The 20,517-nt window shown below is 39.4% G+C and overlaps 1 protein-coding gene across 4 annotated transcripts in view; it reads right to left on the reverse strand.

Annotated features, from left to right (window-relative positions):
- Positions 1 to 254: 254 nt before the first annotated feature.
- Positions 255 to 20,517, reverse strand: part of LOC117676329 (solute carrier family 22 member 15-like) — a 37,017-nt gene continuing 16,754 nt past the window's right edge. For 2 of the 4 annotated variants that reach the window (XM_034435735.3, XM_060694950.2), the window contains 7 exons: positions 17,048 to 17,269; positions 13,159 to 13,299; positions 9,064 to 9,152; positions 7,172 to 7,280; positions 4,101 to 4,173; positions 2,547 to 2,705; positions 255 to 1,817 (listed from right to left, as the gene is read on the reverse strand). In XM_034435735.3, the coding sequence (XP_034291626.2) occupies positions 1,791 to 1,817; positions 2,547 to 2,705; positions 4,101 to 4,173; positions 7,172 to 7,280; positions 9,064 to 9,152; positions 13,159 to 13,299; positions 17,048 to 17,269 (820 nt within the window). In that variant the 3' untranslated portion in view covers positions 255 to 1,790. Of the gene's footprint in view, positions 1,818 to 2,541; positions 2,706 to 4,100; positions 4,174 to 7,171; positions 7,281 to 9,063; positions 9,153 to 13,158; positions 13,300 to 17,047; positions 17,270 to 20,517 lie in introns of all 4 variants that reach the window. The other 2 variants (XM_034435736.3, XM_087871812.1) reach the window with 1 other exon arrangement.

Below are 20,517 nucleotides of genomic sequence, written 5' to 3' on the forward strand. Positions count from 1 at the left end.
GTAGGGTTTTTGTTTGGTTTTCAAATGAGCGAACCACATTTTTCAACTCTGCAGAGTAAATCAGCTCCCCAATTTCTCATTATTAACTATTAGTAGCTTCTGTCTCTGTCAGCTATATTATGCAAAGTGTGTTTGCCCAGCCTGTCCTTATTCCTAACAGGCTTAAATGATTTTGCTGCACAAATACAAACGGCAGGATGTTAGCACTATAGATTGCTTTTACCCCCAAAACACAAAATCTTAGCAGGACAGTATGAAACCACAGCATTTATTAGCCATTTTCTACATAATTGAAATAAAAGGACAGAATGCATCATGACTTTTTGTAAAAGGAAAAGCTACCTTCACAATTCACTTTTGCTTCCATAGGAAAAATATTCTTTTTAGTATTTCATATTCCATTTCATTATAAAAATATAATTTATAAAGTTTTCCATCACAAGCAGTATCAGATATAAAAGCTAATCATTTATGTTTATGTTTAGAAGGGCACACACCGACATCTAGAATAATTCCATCAAATATATTTTACCTCCAAGTTATAAAAATGGTCCATTTTACTAGAGAGCACTGAAAATATATAGTATTTAAGCCAAAATAGGCTATACTTCATTAAGCCTGGGATGTTTTTTTTTTTGTTTCCTTTTAAATTGACTGTAAATTTTAAATCATGATCTGTAACTGCCACATGAATCTCATCCAGAGGAAAATATGATCTGAAAGAAGTTTGTCTAAGTCCTCAACACAGCCAACTATGGCCTGGGGATAACAGATTGTCAAAAATTCATTTTAGCTTCTACATTTTCCCTCATAAATGAAAAACAGACAATGACAAGAAACTGAGTTGGCAAGTGTTACATTCAAGGACCTACACATCAAAGAAAAAGAGGTGTATGTAAGGCCTCAGGTGCTCATAGTGTGCAGGAGCCAGTATATTATTATATTGTGGTCAGTTCTGCAGAATCCATTTCTCACCCTTCTGTTTCTGCAGGAGTTTTTGAAGTTTCATGGACAAATAATTTTTTGGAGTGATGATTTTCTTTTTCCATGCTAAAGGACTTCAGAACAGAGCTTTTCATATCTGGCAGATTTTTAGATTCAATATCTATTTTGTTTTTTGGGTATATAAAAATGACACCTGCTAAACATAAATCCTACAATCTGATACTTACCTAGCGAGGAGATACAGTCTCTTTAATTTTAATTTCAGATTACATATGGTGTATATTGCAACAACTGTTAAAACAGTAACAAATCACCAGTTCTTTGGTGTTTATAAATATGGTAGACCATCCAAAATCATTAATATAAAAATATTGGCAACAAGATTCTGTAAAAATTAAGAGCCAAAGCAAAATGGCATATTCCAGGTCTGAAAAATCTTCCAATCTGAAGATACTATAAGCATCAATGTAATATTAATTCCAATATGCTGAGCCCAGAATATCACACAATTAATGGTCATTTTTCTGACTGCTTATTTAGAATTGTAATCAAATCCCCAATAATTTATACATTTAAAGAATAATTATCCTGTTTACTAAATGAAACCACAAGTAATGATGAATGTTTTAAAACACTCAGTATACAGCATTTGAAAAATTGATTTAGGCCATTAAATTTTCTCATTAATTTTTACCTCTCCCTCTCCACATCTTCACAAGTTATGTTTACATGAGACATTGATCATTCTGGAAATAGGAAAATAGGTTTGAATGTCGCAAAGTGATAATCTTGATGGCAGCATACTTCAACAACTGAAATTTTCAACCAAGATATTTTTTGCAAAACTAAAAGTTTTCTTCTAACTGATTTACCTGTTAAACAGATGAAAAAATCAATTAGGATAGTTGTTATAAGAATTAACCAAATACCAATTTAATAGGTTACAGAATTTAAAAAATAATTCCTCCTTACAAGTTCAGACACAAATTACAAAAAAGAACATTAATGGGTAGCAGATAGGGAAGGAAAAGAATAGAATAGAATAGAATTTTTATTGGCTAAGTGTGATTGGACACAAAAGGAATTTGTCTTGGTGCATATGCTCTCAGTGTACATAAAAAAAAAGATAAGATACGTTCGGGCAGTCATAATGTCTAGAATCCAAAAGTTCTTAATAGTTTCACAGAAGACACAATGCAACAATTCAGATCTAAAATGACTAGCTATTAGCACCAAGACACTATTCATAAGCAACAGTTACTAATAAAGTTAACATTTTTTCCCATGGTTTACATTAAATATTGGTAGCTTTCCAGAGCCATAAATACCATTCTTTTAAAACTAATGAACTTGCTGAAATTTATGATAATTCAGTTCAACAGACACTAAGACAATTAACAATTGCAAAAGCTTTTATTAATCATTTTTCTTTTTAAGAATTTTAACTAGAAGAGTGAATGGAAATTGGGAAATCCTGAACTGTTCATGGAGTCAGATACTGAATCATCTATTGTAGTTAAATAAAATAGATTATTTCAAATAAGTGAGACAGATTTCCAGTAGCACAGAAGACACAGAAAAAATAATTGTGTTTACTCTGCCTTTTTGTTTTTAAGTATTTGATAGACAGGCATCTGCAAATCTTCAATAGTTTCTGCAATTGGTTTGTTCAGGGTTTCTGGAAGTAGAAGAGTCAAAAAACCAGCTGATAATCCACTGATTCCAAAGACTCCAAATGGTACAGATGGACCAAGAGATTTCTAGAAGGAATCAGTTAAATTATTTGTTATGAAATAATATAAATAGGTAGATAAGAGTTATTTAAAAAGTCTTCATTGAATTGCAGTGATATATAAATAGGATATATACATATATATGTGTGTGTGTGTGTGTGTGTGTGTGTGTATACACACACACACACACACACACACACACACACACACACACACACATATAGTAGAGTTTTGTGAAGTACAGAAAACAGACCCCCCCAAAAAAGTCTAAGGGACAATAAAAAACAAGCATGACAATTCAGTGCCAGAATTCAAAGTGATGTACATATCAATCTCCTTCCTATTGATATTCTGAGGATTTTTCTTAACTTAGAATAATTCCCCTACCCATACACCATAAGCAAATATACTGTAGGAGAGGAGAAGACAGAACTGGGGGCAGAATTAAGCATATCATCAGCTTAGAGTTGTTATGTTTCCACAAACAGACTAAGTCTTACCCTTCCTGGATTCTGTTGACCCTTATTTGGTGGCAATTTAGTCTTGAACTTTAGTTGCCTAGATTCTTATGTATGGGCTTGAATAATTGTTTTTTTACGCTGCAACTTTACGGGATGATCCTGATATTCTACACATGATATATACGTATATAATTTATGAATAAGAAACATAAAGCATATTTCACATCCAATTAATGTATTCAGAGGTTGTCACAGAATAAAAACCAAGTTGCTGGTTATTCAGTGCTGAAAAGCAGAGAAATGAAAAGCTCCAAGGGTTTAAGAATGAGGAAAAGATCAAGAGTGAAGATTTGAGGAAGGTTTTCTGCAATTAAGTTCAGGGGCAGAAAATCTACTTGTTCTATAGAAGCCTCTCCGATCAGCTTCCCCATATTCAATTCCTGGCTCAGATCCAAACTAGACCAATGATCTAAAATTGGATATCTTGAAAGGTTCATTTTTATTGTAAAAAGCAGTCATAGGAGAGGGGATGCCAAAATTGGAATAAAACCAAAAGGGCAAAAAATGAGACATTTAATTCTTTCCTCTGTAACATATTTTCATCTGCCACGGCATCTCATTCTACTGTTAAGCTTCACTTGCTAATCCTCTGGCCATAAACCTCTGGCCATGCTGATTTTCAACTTCCCATAAACATAAGAAGGCTATGCATTTTATATGTTCGTCTAAATCTTAATCAGACTTATTCAAATGTACTTTGGTATATTTACCAAAGAAATGCTGGGCAAAAAATGTATTAGTCACATATATATCATGATGACAAATATTGGTAAAAAAATATAAGCCTGCAAGTTCTGATTAACTATCACATGTTAAAATTATTGCATATGAAGGATCAATCCTGTTAATTGATTTGAAAGTTTGATTAAACAGGATATACTGCAGATAGTATATTACTTACCAAGGAAGGAACAAATGGAGCCAAAATTCCTCCAAACCTACAAATCATTGAGCATACACCCAAACCAGCATTTCTGTTTCAAAAAAGAAATACCACTGTTAGTATTTATCCTAAGGAAAAGCAAGACTAATATACTGATCCATGCCAAATAGTCTCTCCCTCTCTCACACAGCAGGCCAACTAGTCTCTCCAGCAGGGAGATGAATAGTTGTCTGCCACACCTATTTATCTCCACCCCCTGCCTTTTATCCCCAGAGCTAGGGTGGGGCTTCGCTAGCAGCGGTGGCTCTTCTGTCCCAAGGACCGGCCCATAGATTTCCACTGCTCTCCTCTCCTCTGCCTTCTGTGCATCCGCGCATCAGGCACTGGACCCAGCTGTTCCACCTCTTCCTCGTCAGCTGCCTCCAGACCTGGGGGCTGTTGATTCTTCATCTGAGGGCTGACAGAGGGCTCAGGCTCCGTCTCTGCCTCTATCTCTGACAGCTCCATTCCCACTCCCCCCCTTGAAACTCTCAGGTTGCCTTGATACTGGCCATGACTCCCATGCCATCTCCTCATCTGATTCAGCAGAGGGGCAGGTGGCTGACAGGCCACAACAATTATAAAACAATTTAAACAATTTTTAAAATGTTAAAACTATAAAAAACCTCCACAAAATAAATAAATAGCAACCACAATGATTAATTAACTAACAGTAAAGTCAAGTAATAGAACCCTTAACCTATTCTGAGCCCCAGCCCCACGCACATACCGTATTTTTCGGAGTATAAAACGCTCCGGACTATAAGACGCACCTACCTTTTTTGGTTGGGGGGGGAAAACTGCCTCTGCCTCCCAGCAATTTGCCTCCTTGCAGCAAACAGCCTGCTTTAGTTTCATTTTCATTTTCATCATAGCCTGATTAGCACAAGAAAAAAACAAAACCTGCCTCCCAGCAATTTGCCTCCTTGCAGTAAACAGCTAAGGCCCACGTGGCAATAGACAATGGCAATCCCTGCAACCTGAAACAGCTGAGGGTCGGGAGGCCGATCCAACCGACAATCAACTGCTTGTGCTAATCAGGCTGTGCTGAAGCTGAAACAGGCTTTTTGCTGTTTGCTGCAAGGAGGTAAATTGCTGGGAGGCAGAGGCTAAAGGGTGGGGGCCAGCGGGTGGGTGGGGCTTCTTTGGTGTATAAGACACACCCAAATTTTCACCCTCTTTTAGGGGGGGGAAACTGTGTTTTATACTCCAAAAACTACGGTAAGTCTAATTTTTAAAATTTTGCAAAAAGCCAACAGAGCTGGGGCCATTCTAATCTCCAAAGGGAGAATATGCCATCAGGCAGGGGCTACAGCACAAAACACCCATCTTCTAGTTCCCCTCAGTCGACACTCTTTGGCTGATGGCATCTGCATGATGCCCAATCAGTTGAGATTGTATTGGATGGGTAGAAACACCTGGAAAAAGACATTTTTTTCGGATAACTAGAAGCCAAGTCATTTACAGCTCTTGCTTCGGGGGGGGGGGAGGGGAGACTTTGTACAGCTTCATGTTATGCACAAATTGTGCCCATTTCTGGACTGGAAGGTCCTATTCATGACGACTATATATCTTCCAATTGGTTTAATGTAACATGCTTTATAGCACGGGTGTCAAACTCATCGCGTCACATGACATAGGATGTTTTTTGCCTTTGCGGAGCCGGGATGGGCGTGGCCTGCACATGACGCATCCGGCCTGCAGGCCGCCAGTTTGACACCCCTGCTTTATAGGGAGCTTCCCTCAAAATTCATTCAAAAGCAGACATTGTACTAAAATGTTGCAGCCTGGGCACTTTCGTTTGTTTCACATAATACTCATGTGATAACTCTGTTCTGTGAGATGCACAGGATTACAACAGACCACTAGATGGCAATAAATTGCCATATTTATGTTCTTCAATGTCCTGTGCAATCAAAAAATATTTTCAAAAGAGAGGAATAATTTCAAAATGACCTGCAATATTACCTCAAACAACATTTTATTAAATAAATAGGTGGTTGTTGTGGGGAAAATAGGAGGAGTAAGGTGTGTTGGATATCTTCGCTATGTTGAGTTATTTCTAAAATAATAAAGGCAGGATACAAATACATAAATAAAAGCAGATAATGTAAAACTGGATAGCTTACTAGAAAGAAATCTGAAAGTACATGTAGAATGAAATATCCTTTCAGCCATATTTTTGTCCTTTCTTTACATCTTAAGAGTGGCTTCTTCTCTCATTTCTCCTCCAACATTTTAACATTAATAGGGAAATAACTACATGTCTTAATTTGCCATCATTCACAAGAGAAGAGGAAGCTTGATCGTTCTGAGACAAGACAAGAAATACCCACTGAAGAGCACTGTGCATCCATCTCTGGAAGCAAGAGATTCTTATAGAACTGTGATAGCGAACCTATGGCATACGTGCCACAGGTGGCAGGTGGAGCCATATCAGTGGGCATGTGAGTTCAGCTCCGGTGCGCCAGCTGATTTTGGGGCCTTCTGAGCCCACCAGAAGTAGGGACACAGACTGTTTCCTGCCTCCGGAGGGCCTGAGGCGGGGGAAAGCCCATTTTTCATTCTCTCCAGGCTCCAGAACCTTTCTAGGAGCTTGGAGGGTGGAAACGGCCTTCCCTACCCCCACCGGAGGTCGGAAACGGTCCTCCGGTGGAGGTTTAGGTCTATTTCCAGTGGGACCTAAAGCCTCTGGAGCCTGGGGAGGGCGAAAAATGGGCCTACCGGGCCCACTGTGCCATTGTGTGCCAAAAGCGGGGGGGGAGCAGGGGGGAGCGCATGGGGGTGGGGCGCATAGAATTATGGATGTGGGCACACTCACAAGCGACCCCACCGTGCTCCCCCCACTTTTGGCACGCAATGGCAAAAAGGTTAGCCATCACTGTTATAGAAGATACTTTTTACAGATAGCTCCGACATCTAATTCAGGAGCGTGAAGGTTTCTCTGCAATATGTAACTGCTGATGTGATTTTAGATGGCTTATATACATTATATATTGTGAGAATTTAAGGTTTTGGAAATAAATATAAAAATAACAATGTCTGCTTACCTTACTACTGTGGGATACAGCTCTGAAGTATAGATGTATACGATGTTGAAGGCAGCACTTACAGTCAATTTCCCATATAAAGCCAAAATTCTGGGACTGAAGAAAAATCCTTAAACAGAACGTAGGACAATTGACATCTTCTAATAAACAACAGTAGAATAATAGGCAGCTCTATTTAGAAATAAACCCCTCCTGAGGTTCAGGCAGATGTATACCTTCTGTGCAGAGCAACCTGCAATTAGCACAAAGGGAAAACAACTCTAATTTTAAATTACACCTTACTGGTGGGCATAAGGATGCTTGGCTGGGGACAAGGGAAAGGCCTGCATGTCATCTGGATAACGTCTCCAATGCTATAGATCAGTGATGGTGAACCTTTTCAGCACTGAGTTGTCTGCCCGCAACCCGGAAGAGGAGCTGCCCAGGAGTCATGCACGCACCAAAAAATGAACTTCCGGTTTCCAGCACGCACATATGCAACGGGCAGCTAGTCTTCCGGTTACTGGCACGCATGCGCGCACAACGATCAGCTGGCCGGTGCGCATGCTCATGCCAGAAAACCAGCTCTTCCAGTTTCCGGCACTGACGCACGCACGAAGGGCAGCTGATCATCACGCGCACATGCACGCCAGAAACCCGGAAGCTGGATGGGCAACATGTGTTCCAGACAACATGGCTCCATGTGTCACTTTGGGCACGCGTGCCATAGGTTCGTCATCACAGCTATAGATTATAACTTCAGAGAGCTGCAATTCTGGCTACTTTATTTCAAGGCAGCTCTCAATTATTACCAATAAATGGTAATACTGCACTGCAAGATCACTAAAACAGAAAGTTGTGAAAAGCCATTTTATGAGTTAGCCATCTGAATCCACTGCTTAAACTTTCAAATTTTGCCTGGTCACCGCCATTGGAATCAAGGTAATACTTATCTATACCTGAATTTTTCTTATAGGCTTTGTCTGCAGAAAGTAATTATTCACAAATATACATCATACACTGAAAAATGTTTGCTTGAGAGTTTCTTGCCAATAAGGATGGACCATCTTATTATAGCCCTATGGAGATACTTCCAGTAAACAAGCCGGGCTGGCCTAATTCTAATTCTTTTTAATTTTTAATCTTTAATTTTTAATTCTTGAGGTTTAAAAATGGGTTTTTAATTAGTTACGGGCCATATTGTTTAATATATATTTTAAATTGTTATTAAATTTTCTATTTGTGTGTTCTTATTCTGGCTGTACACCGCCCTGAGTCCTTCGGGAGAAGGGCAGTATATAAATTCAAATAAATAAATAAATAAATACGAGTGATACAAACAGGGGGCAGGGGGCATGCGGGGGGGCCATGTGCACATTGCATCTTGGGGGTTCAGGCACACGCATACACATTTGCACGCTTGCGCTTTGGGCATTCAGTCCGGAAAAGGTTAGCTATCACTGGTATAGAGAGACACTCATGGCAAATATGATCATTTTCCCTGAGATTCTTACTAATTATCTGGTACCTTGGAAAAGAAGAAAGCAAATGAGCTGCAGGATACTTCAAAGATTGCCAATGATTGAAGAAAAAAACCTATTCATGGTTTAGCAGTATACAATACTAATAAAAAAAAGTACTACTATTTCACATTGATTCTATGTGGCAGCTTCTCAAAGTATCATTAATAGCTCTATATACACTCATCCCCCATTAAATTAAAACTGGGCATGCAATAAAGTCTTTATTTAGCAATAATCTTGTTCATTTGAAAAGGCTATTCTAGATTTGATTTTAATTTATTTTATTTTTAAAATTATTTAAACCTGGCTTGATATTAGCATACCCTTGTCTTTCAATAAGATTATCTGTGCCAAGGAAAATTTGGTTTGCTTAAGAAAGAACATACTTACTGCTGTTATTTTCTGGTAAGCACATGGTAAAAACACAAGCAAGGCCCGCAAATATCAAAAAAGTAGCTGTACTTTTACGTCTTCCCGACCTAATGCAGGAAAATAGTGCAAATTTATATTGGATTTCCAGAAAGATACATGTTTTAGAATACTTTTATTTATTATTCCATACAACTGTTTAAAAAAAAAACACCAAACCTAAACTGCAAAAGGGCAAGCATTCACCAACAGAATAATGTAGGCAAATAATAAATATTTGTTTCCGCATTTCAAGAGAGGAGTAATTTATGGAGAAATAATAATTGGTGATCTAAATTTTACGCTTAGCTCTTCACACAAAGTTCATTTCCTGTACTTCTGAAGCCAACAGCTTCTGGGCCCAATCCAGGCTGCTGGCTCACACTTTCAAAGACCTTTTTGGTGCAGATCTGCAAGTCACCAAACAACACGACAGAATAAATTCCATGTCTGGTCCAGCCACCTGGGGAAAGCCCATCTCAATCAAGGGACACAGCTGATTGGACTTTTCAACGGATCCCTCTCTGCCTGCAGGACAGTCACTACAGGCATTTTGAACACTAACCGAAGTAATTGTCAACCCTGAAGCTGACCTGACCGAAGCCATCTTGACAGCTTCAGTGTTTCCACACTCGAGCTAAGGGACAGGGAGGGAGAATTTTAGATAGCTGGGATTTTGTAGCCAAAACAAAAGACTTTCTCTTGAGAACCAAGGACATTCTCACAAATGGTCAGAGGAAGGCGGAGTAATGTCACCAGGCAACCAGACAGCACTGTGATTCGACCATGTGACTGATTGTTTTGAGAAAGTGACAAACTCTTTTAATTAGGTGAAAACTGCGGGAACCTTCAGAATCTGTTTTCACCAGATCTGTGCCAACATGAGATATTCAATAAATCTATTCTTTGAGGAATCTACCTGCCTTGGAGTTTTGCTCGATATGGGTCTATTACTTGGAACCCTGACAGTAACACAGTTTCAGTGGGTATTTGAACCCACAGTCCGGTTTAACGGAATAGTGCCTACTTCTATTTATAACTACCAATATTTAGTGTCTTATTCTTATTTTGAGTGTTATACCCCATCTATAGTCTACAGGTTATCCTTGACTTATGACCACAATCGGGATTGGAATGTCCATCGCTGATGCAGTCATTAAATGAGTTGTGCTAAATTTTTCAAACATTTTTGCTGCCGTCATTAAGTGAATCACTATGATTGTTAAGCAAATCAAGACAGTCATTAAGTAAATCTGGCTTCCCCCATTGACTATGCTTGTTGGAACCCCCCTGAGCAGCTCATTAATAATGATCACATCACCCTGGGACATTGCAATTGTTGTAAATACATGTTACAGTAATGGCCAAAATTATGGAAACCTTTTGGGAAAAGTGTATTTTTGAGGTTTGATGGCTAATAACACCACTTTTTTTTTGGAGTTTCAAGATAATCATATTCCACTGATAGAATGGCCTGGGAGTAGCCCAGACCTTAACCCAATTGAAAATCTATGCAGCCGACTAAAGAAACTTGTTAGTCAGAAGCGACCTAGCAATAAAACCCAGTTAATAGAAGCAATCATTCAATCTTGGTTTCACATTAGAACAGCTACAGAACTAAAAGACTTGGTTCACTCCATGGGAAGACATTTCTTCTTTATACTGTAACTGCTATTCTAATAGCAAATCCTTCCTAAAAGTTATTGCATTACATTCTTGATTAAATTATCTTTCTATTGATATATAATTTTATGGTACTACTAAAAAAAAAAGGGGTATTAGCTAGTTTTAGAAAATACACTTTTCCCAAAAGGTTTCCACAATTTTGGCCACTACTGTAGTTGCCAAGTAACTATTTTTTTTTTAAGAAAAAGGTTTTTTATTTTTAAAAACACAAACATAAAATACATCTTTTCAGAACGAAGCTTTGATCCGGTCATAGATTTGTATAATTACTAACACCTTTTTAAAAGTAACTAAATTTTGATCACATGACAACAAGTCTTAAGTGTGAGGAACAGTCGTAAGTCTTTTGTTTTCAGTGCTGTTGTAACTTTGAACCATTGTTAAATAAATGGTTTTAAATCGATGACTACCAGTACTGCAATTGGAACAAACAAAATGTTTGTTTCTTAAAAAATGTTTGTCTTCAAAAAGAGAAAAAATGGATCCAGGAAACAGTAGACCAATCAGTCTGGCATCAATGCCTGGGAAAATCCTGGAAAAGATCATCAAATAGTGGATTTGCGAGCACCTAGAAATGAGCAAAGCTATTACTAGAACCCAATATGCATATGTTAAAAACAGATCATGCCGGGGAAAAAACCTTATTGCATTCTTTGACAAAGTGCCTAAATTAATGGATCAGAGAAATGCTATGGACATAGTTCACTTAGACTTCAGTTCTGCATTTAACAAAATAAACCACAACCTATTATTTGGTAAGATAAAAAAAATGTGGGATAGACAGCACCACCACCAGATGGATTTGTAACTGGCTGACCAACTGCACTCAATGTGTAAATCCTTAATGGAACTACATCTACATGGAGAGAAGCATGCAGTTGGGTACCTCAAGGTTCTAACTTGGGCCCAGTACTCTTCAACATCTTTATAAATGGTTTAAACAAGAGGATAGAAGGGGAACTCATCAAATCAGCTAACGATACCAATCTGGGAGGAATAGAAACACTTTAGAAGATAGATTCAAGATTCAAAAGGATCTTGACGGACTTGAACATTAGGCTCCATCCAACAAAATGCAATTCAGTGGTAAGAAAGGGATTTTTTCCTATACATATGCATTTCATTTTGATATAATCAAATGCACAAGTATAGAATAGGTGGTACCTGGCTGAAGAAAAGTGCCTATGGGAAGGATCTACGTGTCATAGTGGACAACCACTTAAGTATGAACCAGCAGTGTGCTGCAGCTGCCAAAAAGCCGTTATAACCTTAGGATGTATCAACAGAGGGATAGTATCAAAATCAAATGAACTGATAGTACTGCTTTATACTGCACTGGTTAAGACCACACTTGGAATACCACATCCAGTTCGGGTCACCACAATGCAAACAAGATACTAGAAAGAGTATCTAGAAAGAATGCAGAGAAAGAGCAACAAAGATTAGGGGTCTGGAGGCTAAACAGTACAATAAATAGTTGCAGGAACAAGGTATGTCTAGTCTAACAAAGAGAAGGACTAGGGATATGATATGATAGGAGTCTTCCAATATTTGAGGGGTTGTCATACAGAAGAAGGGGTCAACCTGTTTTCCAAAGCAGCTGAGGCAGGACAAAAAGTAACAGGTGATTTTTAAAGAGAGACATTTCCTGACAGTGAGAACAATTGATCAGTGGAATGGCTTATCTCCAGAAATTGCGAGTGCTTAATCACTGGAAGTTTTCAAGAAGAGGTTAGACAACCACTTGTCCAGGGGTCTCCTGCTCGAGCAGGGGATGTCAGTTTTGGAAGACAATTTTCTTTTTTGCTTCTAAACTGCCACATATTTTAGCTGGGGAAGTTGGGAGGGAGTTGTTGTTGGAGCGGTAGAAAGTTAGTCATAACAACATTCCGTATTCAAGGACTTTTGCCTGCATCTGATGGAGACTGCCGGAAGATTGTATCCAGTTGAGTGTGAAGAGTTGATTGGACAATGTGATGAACTTGTGGGTGTGGGGCAGGGCTGTGAACTCTTAGCTGGGTGGGGAAAACCTGGAAGTTTTCAGATTCGGGTTTTCCCAGATGTGCCAACATGACATCTCTAATAAATTGGAACTTTGAGGAACCTCAGGCTTCAGAGCTTTATTTCGTTGGGGGTGTTCCTTGGAACCCTGACAGGGGATTGAAGACCTCCAAGGTCCTTTCCAACCCTGTTGTTCTATATTCTATTGTAAAATAAAAAGAAGTGTGATGTATTAAGTCATAAAAAAATCAGCATTTCTGAGCAGATTTGATACATTTTATCTATGCTGAAAACGTATACAAATTAATTAACATATAGAAATAAATTCAGGAGCTATGTTACTCTAGACTGTACTGTCTAAATATAGAAATAGAAAGTTATTGATCTTACCAAGATTTCTCAATGAAAAACATGCAGAGTGGAAATGCTGGAACTTCTACAAGACCAGAAAGAGCCACATTTAAATAAAGATTTCCTCCTAATTCACCAGCATTCAGTGTTAAACCGTAATATACAAAGCTGCACACATACCTAAATGTATTAATGAAAGATTGGTTATTTTAATCATGTACACAGATTATGTAAGATTTAATTACTCGCATAATAAATGAAGAAAAATATAATAGAAAAATACCAGCTTATGAAGCAGTGAGGTTATAGATCATTTATTTATTTATTTATTCATTTATTGGTTCGATTTATATACCGCCCTTCTCCGGAGACTCAGGGCGGCTTACAATGCGTTAAGCAATAGCCTTCATACTTTTGTATATACCTGCTTAGTAAGGCTTAGTAGGGAACACCAAGCGGTGTTCTTTTTTATACAAAATCAGCTTATTGCCCCCACAATCCAGGTCCTCATTTTATCTACCTCGGAAGGATGGAAGGATGAGTCAACCTTGAGCCTGGTGAGATTTGAACTCGCAGTAATTGCAGGCAGCTGGAAGCTAAGTGCTACTTAACAGCGCTTTAGTCCGCTGCTCCACCAAGGCTCATGTACTAAGTATGGCATTTTTTTATTCCATTCAATTCTGTCCAATTTTTGGAGACTGCCTGGACAAGTCCCTGCAGATTTCTTGGCTAGGTTTTTAATTGGGTTGCCACTGCCTCTTTCTATGAGGCAGAAAGTGACTAGCCCAAGATCACCCAGTTGGTTTTGAGACCAAGGCAGGACTAGAACTCACAGTCTCCCAGTTTCTAGCCTGATGTCTTAGTCTTAACCATTACACCAAACTATGATATGTTCACATACCTTCACAAAATTTGGAAATTATTTTTTCCACTAGAATTTGAATTCGAAAATCAGTGGATAGAAATCAACAAATTTACCATACATTCATGTATGTGTTTGCTATCATGGACTATTCTGGTTTTATTTCAAGGCAAAGGATCCTATAACATGAATAGTTCAGATCACCGGTATTTGATCCAAAACCTGACTGTTTAAAAACAAGTGCAAAATTTTTATTTATTTATTATTTATTTATTTATTTATTTATTTAGTTAGTTAGTTAGTTAGTTAGTTAGTTAGTTAGTTAGTTAGTTAGTTAGTTAGTTAGTTAGTTAGTATACCGCCCTTCTCCCAGAAGGGACTCAGGGCGGTGAACAGCCAAAATTAAAAAACATACAAATACAAAAGTTAAGATAATTAAAACAAATTAAATCATTGGCTTCCCAATTTAAAACCCTCCAAGTCCATAAAATTTAAAATCCCAATTAAGAGCCATTTAGGCTAGGCCGGCTTGGTAGAATAAATAAGTTATACACGTTTGTTCACTGACAATGATCAAACAAGAAATAGTTTCTGATGGATTTCTTTAGGTGTTTTTAAAATCTGAAATCCATTGAGAAATATGCTTCTGAATTTTTTTCTAGGGTGGCTTAAACTAACTTGGGAAGACGAATAGAGGTTTTGATAGCCATTAAATAACAGCCATTCCATCACTGCTTCTCAACTGTAAAACAGCCTCTATAAGAATTCTTCAAATACACCAAGAAGTGTCGTAAATAATAGCTTTACATATCCAGTAGAAATTCCAAGGAAATATCAAAATGCCAAGTATACCAGTTTTCATTTCAGCTAGCTGCAAAACATTTAGCTCATTCCTTCCTGTTTTCTCATAATTTCTGCCATTTCTAGTAGAGATTAAGGAAAAGCCTTGAATCACCATTTATCCACAAAAGGAAAAAAAACAAAGAGTTTGAGATAGGTTTAGTTTGGAGTAGCTCAGCAGGGGTAATTGCCTATTAATTATGCTTATGTTTCTGACTCATTCGTTCAAACTTGTTTTGTCTGGTGATCCTTGAATTTTAATAAATCAGACTAAGTCCTGAAAACCTGTCCATTCCTTTCATAGTCTGCTGCATGATCAGCATACGGTCCTCTTTCTATCATCTTCATCTGAGAAAAAAGCATTATGAAGGGGAGGTGGCATTTCCTCCTGCTTCGCTATCAAGAGAAGAGACCAGCAGAAAACCAATCATGACTTCCAGCTATTGGCAGAATTTTGTTGAGAGAACTTTGGGAAGATGACACTTGGGCACAATGGAAATGAGACTTCGGGATACATTGTGACAAAAGGAAACCACATGAAGATGATCATCAAGAAATATTAAATCTTGCACAGTAAAAATTCTCTGTTATTGTATTTTTTGGAGTATAAGACCCACCGGAGTATAAGACGCACCTACCTTTTTTGGTGAGGAAAAGAAGAAAAAGAAATCTCCCTCTGTCTCTGAGCATTTTTGCCTCGTTGCAGCAAAAAGCAAACAACCTGCTTTACTTTCATTTTCGTTTTCCGCATAGCTTGATTAGCACAAGGAAAAAAAAATCTGCTCCAGCAATTTACCTCTTTGCAGCAAGCAGCAGAGCCCTGCACAAAACAGCTGAGAGCAAATCAGCTGAGTGTCGGGAAGCCGATCCAATCAACTTGCGCTAATTAGGCTGTGCTGAAGCTGAAAGGAGCTGTTTTTTTTCTTGCTGTTTGCTTGCAAGGAGGTAACTGCTGCGAGGCAGAGGCCAAAGGGTGGGGGCCAGTGGGTGGGTGGGGCTACATTTGGTGTATAAGACACACCTACATTTCCCCCCCCCCTTTAGGGGGAAAAAAGGTGCGTCTTATACTCCGAAAAATACAGTATATTTCTTTTTTGGGAAGAATTTGGAGGCAGAATGCGACCAGCTGCATTGTTACATTGGGTTCCTCAGGCACACAAAGCCACATAGTTCTCTAGGCGGCTACCTTGCTAGAGAAAGATCTGGGGTATATATACCTGAGGAGTCCAAAGTAATGATGAAATTGGTCACATACTGGTCAATGTTAAGCAAAATGTCGTACAGGGTATAGATAAATTTCCCCCTCTTTAATAGAGGTCTGGAAGTTATTAATGAAGGTATGACATATGGAACACCACATCTGAGTGGCCTGAGAGTGTACAAAGAGGAAGGTGGACTGTATATACCAGTGTTGGCGAACCTTTTTGGCACTGAGTGCCGAAATGGGGGAGAGCAGCCGCCTGGTGCGTATGCGCGTGTCGGGAAGATGATCTTCGGTTTCCGGCACATGCATGCGCACCGGCCAGCTGGTCTTCCCGTTTCTGGCACACGTGTGCACGAAGACCAGCTGGCTGGTGCACATGTGCGCGCCAGAAACCAGAAGATCATCTTTCCGACATGTGCATGCACCCCAGGCGGCTGCTCTTCTGATTTCCGGCATTACCATGCACATGAAGACTAGTTGGCTGGTGTGCCAGAACCCGGAAGAGCAACAGGCGACGGCTTACGTGCCCGGAGATATGGTTCTGCATGCCACTTCCGGCACGCGTGCCATAGGTTCGCCATCACGGGTATGTACCATTGTAAAGATAAACCCTTTGTCAAACAGTATCATTGGTTTTATCCAATTAAAATCTTTTTGTTTTTAAAAAGGGATTCTTTTAGCTCTTATTCATATAAGCATATAACTTTAGGAATAAATAAATCCAAATGAAAGCCAATACAACATTTAATTACTTTTCTTGCTCACAGCAGTTATCTTGTTAAGATTTGTATCATGTTAATGAAATTACTGAAATGTGGAAAATGGAACAAAAATCCAAAATTATCTACCTATTTTCTGAAGTGATTCCCAATAGCCAGAAAACAACCATTACCATTTTCCCTTAATATTATTCTGATTACTTTGAAATGCGTTTATCTATGTAGTCCATAATTATCACCCAAAGCTGTTATTTGTACATGGGATAATTTAAGTAAAGTCAACATCTCTTTTTTATTAATTACCAGATATACATCAAAATGACCGTGCGCCATCGAAGGACGGGATGCGTAACCAGGTTGAGGAGCCCAGGGGTGGAATCGTCCTTCTTTATGGCTCCTTTGCATGGCTTCAGTTTTACCACCACCTTGTCTTTCCCATTGTGGAGAGCCATGTATTGCAGTACACGCTCTGCTTCTGCTACTCTGCCTTGAGAATATAACCATCTTGGTGATTCAGGAAGCATGCTGAAAAAAGGAAACCATGAAGGAGAAATTCATACACTTTACAAAGGTTCTTTTTGAATCTGTATACTGTACTAACTAGAAAAGGTTATCCAGCAAATTGTTTTACAAGGTTTGATGAATAGCAATAGCGATAACACTGACGACTTATATACCGCTTTACGGTGCTTTACAGCCCTCTCTAAGTGGTTTACAGAGTCACCATATTGCCCCCAATAATCTGGGTCCTCATTTTACCCACCTCGGAAGGATGGAAGGTTGAGTCAACCTTAAGCCTGGTGAGATTTGAACTGCCAAATTGCAGGCAGCCGGCAGTCAGCAGAAATAGGCTGCAGTACTGCACTCTAACCACTGCACCACCATGGGTCATGAAAGGTATATAACGGGTGGGTTCTAAAATTTTTTACTACCGGTTCTGTGGGCGTGGTTTATTTTGTGGGCGTGGCTTGATGGTCATGTGACAATTATTTAGGATTTAGCAGAGGTACTGGTCTACCAGGCTTTTAACTGCTTGCAAAGCTGTACCGATCTACCCATTTATTTTTGGCAGGCACTGGTCTACCCATTTATTTTTGCAGGCACTGACCTACTCATGTATTTTTTCAGGCACTGGTCTACTCATTAGTTTTCTTTTACCACTGATCCGGGTGTTTCGTTGCGCATTGAAGACCCTGTTGTTCCGCCAGGCCGGGCTATCGACATGATAATTTTAAATTGGGGTATTTTAAATTTTTGGGGTTTTAAATCGGCCAAATCTATTTAATTATTTTAATTTTTAATTATTGTTGTGTCTTGTGTTTTTAAATTGGCTGTACACCGCCCTGAGTCCTTCGGGAGAAGGGCGGTATAGAAATAAAATTATTATTATTATTATTATCAGCTGTAGGGCGGCCCTTTGAAGCCCCACGGCAAGAGTTTAAACAGTTTTTTTCCCTCTAGCCATCAGCTGGGACTCAGGAGGCAGCAATAGATTGGGGATGGGGCCAAATAAAAGGTAAGAATAATGCGGGGGGGCCCGCGGGGGGGATGGGGCAGAACCGGTTCGGTGACATCATATCGTCACCGCTACCAGCTCGGGAGAACCAGGCCGAACCAGGAGGAACCCACCACTGGTATATAACACAGAAATTTGGAAAAATATGAAACCTATTTGCCATTTTTTACACTGATTAAAACGTTCTATAACCCACAGAAGAATAGCTTCAATATTATTCAAAATTAACTGACATGGACTTCATTTAACATGACAAGTGTACTACAACTCACATAACATAATTGTTACCCTGATTCTGATTCTAATATAACTGCAGATACGCAGAGAAATGGCTTTGAAGCAAATATTCACTATGTCGGGAAATGAGACAAAAACTTTTCTTAAATCCTAAGAAGGGAGAGATTATTAATAACAGACTCAGGTAGGCCCCTGCCAGTCCCACTGGAATATAAGCAGGAGGGGAGGAAAAGTAAAATCTGGTTTGTAAGATTCAGTCACTCTAGCTTCCTAATACAGTTCTAATGTTCAGAGAGCCAGTTTGCTGGTGCAGGTGCTGGCCTAGAAACCGGAAGATTATGAGTTCTAATCCTACTTTTGGCATAAAAGCCAGCTTGGTGACTTTGGGCCACTCCATCACTGGACTGTTGTTGTGGGGAAAATAGAACAAGAAAGGAGTATTAAGTACGTTTGCTACCTTGAGTTACTTATGTAATAAAGGTGAAATAAAAACCAAATTAATAAAAAAATGTTCTTGTACAGTTGATTTTTGGGTCTGGTGTACATTGTGGTATTGATAATGCAGTGATATTCAAACTGATAACAATGCATATGTGAATTTTTTTTTTACTCATTTTAAGTCTAATTTTGCACAGGGGTTTTTTTTTTTCAATGTTATTTTTTCCATCACTATTCCTACCCGTTATTTTGTTACAAATCATTTTATGAGTGGCATTTGCAAAAGGTTGTATGTTGCTTTTCATGTTGTATGGCCGGTCACAATTTTCTCACCACAGATGACAGCTATAATGAACTGATTCGCACTTAAAAATAACCTATGTGTAGATTTACATATCATGTTAAATTCAAAACAAACTACTCATATCCTGGCTTAATGATTCATCTCCATCCGCTTGTTTCAAAAGAAGTTTAAAAAGTGCTATGAAGGGAAACTTTCCTCTCTCCCAAATAATTTGTCAACATCCGAGACAGTGCGCCACAACGCGCCGTTTCGGAGTTGCCACACACGCGTAGGGGGAGGGGGATGCATGGGGCCACAGATGGGTGTCGGGTGATGGGACTCACACTGGGAGAGGAGACAGGAAGGCAAGCCAGCTGCGGTCGGTTCAGAAGCCAGCCAGGCCTGGAGTCAGCCAGAGAGCAACTGGGCTCGAAGAGTGCTTGCTGGAGCCGGGCCCAAAAAGAACTTGCTGGAGCCAGCCAGGAGCAACCAGGAACAGGAGGGCGGAGCGTGCTAAGTCCGTATAGCCAGCTGGCTAGCAGAAGCCAGTAACCCTTTTACTCTATTGTTCACCCCCTGCCAAGCTGAGACTGCAGTAAAGAGGCCTGTTCTACTCACAGTGTGGCCTCTTCTTTTGCTGGCTTGGTTTGGAACCGTGACATAATTCAGCATAGAAATTTGCAACTAGGCTATGCACAATAGAGCCACATTACAAGGCAGGGATATTCAGAATTCAGAGTTTCACGGTTTCATGAAGGGACACTCTGTACAGGTGAAGAGATATACAGGGTCTCCTTAGGTAACACATTTTGCACCCAGATACTCGGTGACTCAGTGGCTAAGACGCTGATCGGGTCGATCGAAAGGTCGGCAGTTCAGCGGTTTGAATCCCTAGTGCCGCGAAACGGGATCAGCTCCCGTTACTTGTTCCAACTTCTGCCAACCTAGCAGTTTGAAAGCACATAAAAAATGCAAGTAGAAAAATAGGGACCACCTTTGGTGGGAAGGTAACAGTGTTCCATGCGCCTTTGATGTTTAGTCATGTCGGCCACATGACCACAGGGATGTCTTCGGCAGCGCTGCCTCTTCGGCTTTGAAAAGGAGATGAGCATCACTCCTTAGAATCGGGAACAACTAGCACATATGTGCGAGGGAAACCTTTACCTTTTTACTCAGACGACCTCCCCCACCTTCCCAAGGGATTTTTCATGGAATTCCAATGACTTCAGGGAAACTGAAACTTTTTGTCTCCTGATCTTAAGCTTTATGGTAAAGAGATGAGATGCAGGTCAGTCTCAC

The sequence above is a fragment of the Pantherophis guttatus genome, chromosome 6, assembly GCF_059756535.1.
Source record: "Pantherophis guttatus breed Tessera chromosome 6, ASM5975653v1, whole genome shotgun sequence".
In the NCBI taxonomy this organism is placed as follows: Eukaryota; Metazoa; Chordata; class Lepidosauria; order Squamata; family Colubridae; genus Pantherophis; species Pantherophis guttatus.